The following is a 3,327-nucleotide window of genomic DNA, read 5'->3' as shown; positions in this document are numbered from 1 at the left end:
GCCGCGGCCGCGCCCGCCGCCACTCACCTTCCTCCCGCATCTCCTCGTACTTCCGCGCCGCCACGTGGCGCCGCCAGGCCTTCTGGATGGTGCGCGCGAAGCCGTCGAACTTGCGCTCGCGCGTCTCCTCGAGCAGGAAGAGCTGCGGAGAGGGCGGCGTGGGCGCTCCCTCGGGCTGCCGCTCACAGCCCGGCGCACCCTTTGGTCCTCCCGACGCCTGGCCCCAGGGGGCCCTGGCCCCGCGTCCAGCCCCCGCGGGCCGGGCGCCTGCTCTGGACCCGGACCGCGCTTCCTTGCTGACTTAGGTGCCCGCGCGCGACTAGCTGTGCGGTGTCGCGGGGCCCTCGCGCTGCTGGGGGTGGGGGCGGCTGGCACCCGGCCCTAGTGCAGGGCCCTCGGGGCGCGGGCGGTAGTGACCGCACAGGCGCGGGGCGGGCAGGTCAAGCAGCGTCAGTGCGGGGGGCGGAGCGCGGCGGAGGCGCCACGGGGGCAGGAAAGGCGGCTTTTGCAGAAGGCAGAGAAAAGGCTTCTGAGTGTTACGTCTCGAGCCAGAGAATGAGCCCTGGCGGGACAGGCCGGGCCGCGCCGGGCGAGGGTTCCTGGGGTCACCTGGACACCGCACAACCGCAGCGTGAGGGCACCGGGTGCCCGTCTGAGCCGGCGGCGGGGTCGTCTCCGGCTGTGGGCCGCAAAGGCCCTGCCTTCGGGCGCGGGGCGCCGCGGGGCGCGGGCTTGTGTAGGAGAAAAGCAGGCTCCGGCCAGCCTCTGCGGACCGCTGACCCAAGCGAGCTCCAGAAGCTCCCGTGAGGACCCTCACAGCCTGGCTGTGGCAGGTCTTCGCCGCCCCGGGGTGGGGTGCGTCCTGCTCGCCCCCCAGGCCGCAGGCTGTGGTCTGTACAGGCGCGTGCTGCCCTGTCCGGTGTGTCTGGGGGTAGGGAGGTGCGGCGGTGGCCCCCGAGGAGATGACAGGCAGCGGGGGCTCAGGGAAGCGGGCCCCCCGCCCTCGGCTCTTCAGGGCACAGGGAACCAGGGCCCCAGGCTCCCTGCCTCTGCCGGAGGTGAGGACCCGTTCGCTGTGGGGGGGTTCGCTGTGTGAAGAGCTTAGGTGCATCTCATGCCGCAGCGGGCAGGAGTGGCGGGGTGAGGGGTGCACAAGGCCCCCCATCGGGGCTGAGCCTGACAAGAACTGGGCGAGCGCTGTTCCCCAGTTCATGTCCCCCCGAATCTGTGGATGTGCCTTCTCTGAGGACAGAGAAAATCAAGGCAAAAAGAGGTGACCCCAGTGGACACTGTGGTCACCAGGACCGATGTGTGACTAGCAAGGGGGTATGGACACACCCGCCGGCGGTCACCGACGAGGGAGGACGGTGGAGCCAAGCTTGCTCGGTCGCCAGCGGCAGCAGTGGCCAGGAAGGGCTTCCCGGGACCGGTCAGTGGCACTGGCCCCCGAAGCTGTCTGTGGGTCTGTGTGGGGAAGGGCCGGCTGTGCTGAGCCGCCAGCTGCCCTCTCAGCGCCGGAGGCAGGCGCCCCGGGGCCGCGGGGCCGCTGGACGGCCGGGAAGCACGGAGGGCGTCTCCGAGTTTGTGTTTACAAGGCAGAGTCCACATCAGAAGGCCCCAACCCAGGCGGTTTGCTAGAGAGAGGTCCGCACTGCACCCCGCCGTCTGAGCCTGGATTTTCCTGTTACGCAGCACCGGTGAGCTGTCGCCCTGCTCTTTCTCTTTTCGTGCTATGAAAATCACTCTCATCACGATTGTCTTTTCCCGTGTGAATGTTCAGGGTATCTCTGTCTCTGTAACATTTCCACATATCCACCTCAAAATGTGCAGATGGAAATGTGGGTCACCGCTGGGCTTCACCTCCTGCAGTCACAGCGTTTTATTTGGTCAGTTTCCCCCCAGGGTCAAGGTTTGTATCTCCCACGTCAGGTGACACAAGTTGCCAGAATCGCGGGGGGCTCTGTGTCCGGCCTGCCCTGCCCCTCATGACTCAGCCAGCTGTTCCGGGGCGCCGTGGACACTTGTGGCCTGGGGAGGTCTCGACCAGCCGGAAGGCCACTTAGCGAGCGGTTCTAGACGCGGGTTTTTCCCTGTGAGCAAAGTGCCTCCACGGGGGTGCTGTGGGGGGCAGGTGCGGACGCAGCGCCCGAGGCCTCCGGGTCTGTGCCCAGGGTGTGTTCTGGCCTGTGCCAACAGCCTTCTTCACTGTCTGCCCAGGTGTCGTGGGAGCGGCCATCTTACCCAGCCCCCTGCACCCCGCTCTCCTTCCCCCACTGCAGCTTGTGAACTGGGGGCTCCGGGGGACCGGCTTCCCCGGGGCGTCTGGCGAAGCAGCTTTCTGCCCCTGCGAGGTGGCAGCTGATGGCCAGCTGGCACGCACCGGCTTCCCGCTCCAGGTTTTTGTCCTTGTCATTGTGGCTTTAAGAAACACCCCCAGCTTTGTTGAGCTGTAGCTGAGAAACCACACAGCTGGCTCCGTGCAGTGCGCAAGGCCTCATCTGCCACCTGAGGGGTGCTCGGCGCCGTCCCTGCCTCGTGCGCGGGGACCCTGGGGCGCGCCCGAGCTGCCTGCGGCCGGCGCCCAGCTCCCTCGCCTGCCCGTGCTGTCCAGGTCCCCGGCACCTGCTAGTCAGAAGCAGAGGCGGCGCGGCCTCCCGCGCTAGGGGCCTCCGAGAGGTTCCGGGAGCTTGCTCACAGCTCGGGGGTGAGAAATGAGGTTTGTTTTGGCAGGCGAGGGCTGAGGCAGGTCTTGCAACAAGAGAATTTGACCTGAGTCTCCGGGCGTTTGCGAGTGACGGGATGAAGAGAGAAAAGAAAGGCGTGGAGGAAAGATGGAGGGAGCCAGGGATAAGGCCGCGTCCTGGAAAGCTGCGTGCTGCTCCCTTCCAGAAGCTTGTCCTCGCTTGCCCAGGGCTCCTGCGCCCTCCCCAGCCCCCGAGAAGAGCTCGCCGGCCCCTCTGAGCCCCCCCTCCCGGCAGGGACTGAGGGCTCCGTCGAGCTGTCCCGCAGGGCACTGTGGCCCCCCCGGCTCCCCACATGGGAGACGAGGCTCGGCGGGGCGAGGGCTGTGCCTGCAGTCACAGCGGAGCGGCGAGGAGCGGGACCTGTGCCCGCCGGCAGGCGAGGCGGTGTCTGCCGGCCTGGCACGCGCTTACCGACTCGGGGTTCTTGACAAACACCTTGCTGCTCCCCATCTGGTACTGGTCCTGCTCCATGTGCACGGCCCGCAGCAGGTGCTGCACGCCTTGGCGCTCGTCGCCTTGCCAGTGCGGCCACGTCTCGGGGGTCAGGATGGCGTACCTGGGCGGGGCAGGGTGGGGCTGGCAC

The 3,327-nt window shown here is 68.0% G+C and overlaps 1 protein-coding gene across 1 annotated transcript in view; it reads right to left on the bottom strand.

Moving 5' to 3' along the window:
* Positions 1 to 3,327, bottom strand: part of MYO1F (myosin IF) — a gene marked incomplete at its 5' end in the record, with an annotated part of 19,362 nt that overhangs the window by 6,386 nt on the left and 9,649 nt on the right. Inside the window, 2 exons of the mRNA XM_004688956.2 lie at positions 28 to 142; positions 3,156 to 3,300. Of these exons, the coding sequence (XP_004689013.1) occupies positions 28 to 142; positions 3,156 to 3,300 (260 nt within the window). The remainder of the gene's footprint in view (positions 1 to 27; positions 143 to 3,155; positions 3,301 to 3,327) is intronic.

The sequence above is a fragment of the Condylura cristata genome, unplaced genomic scaffold, assembly GCF_000260355.1.
Source record: "Condylura cristata isolate star-nosed mole 26May11 unplaced genomic scaffold, ConCri1.0 scaffold00025, whole genome shotgun sequence".
NCBI lineage: Eukaryota > Metazoa > Chordata > Mammalia > Eulipotyphla > Talpidae > Condylura > Condylura cristata.
Note: the sequence above shows the minus strand (reverse complement) of the source record. Positions and strands in the feature narration are given on the sequence as shown.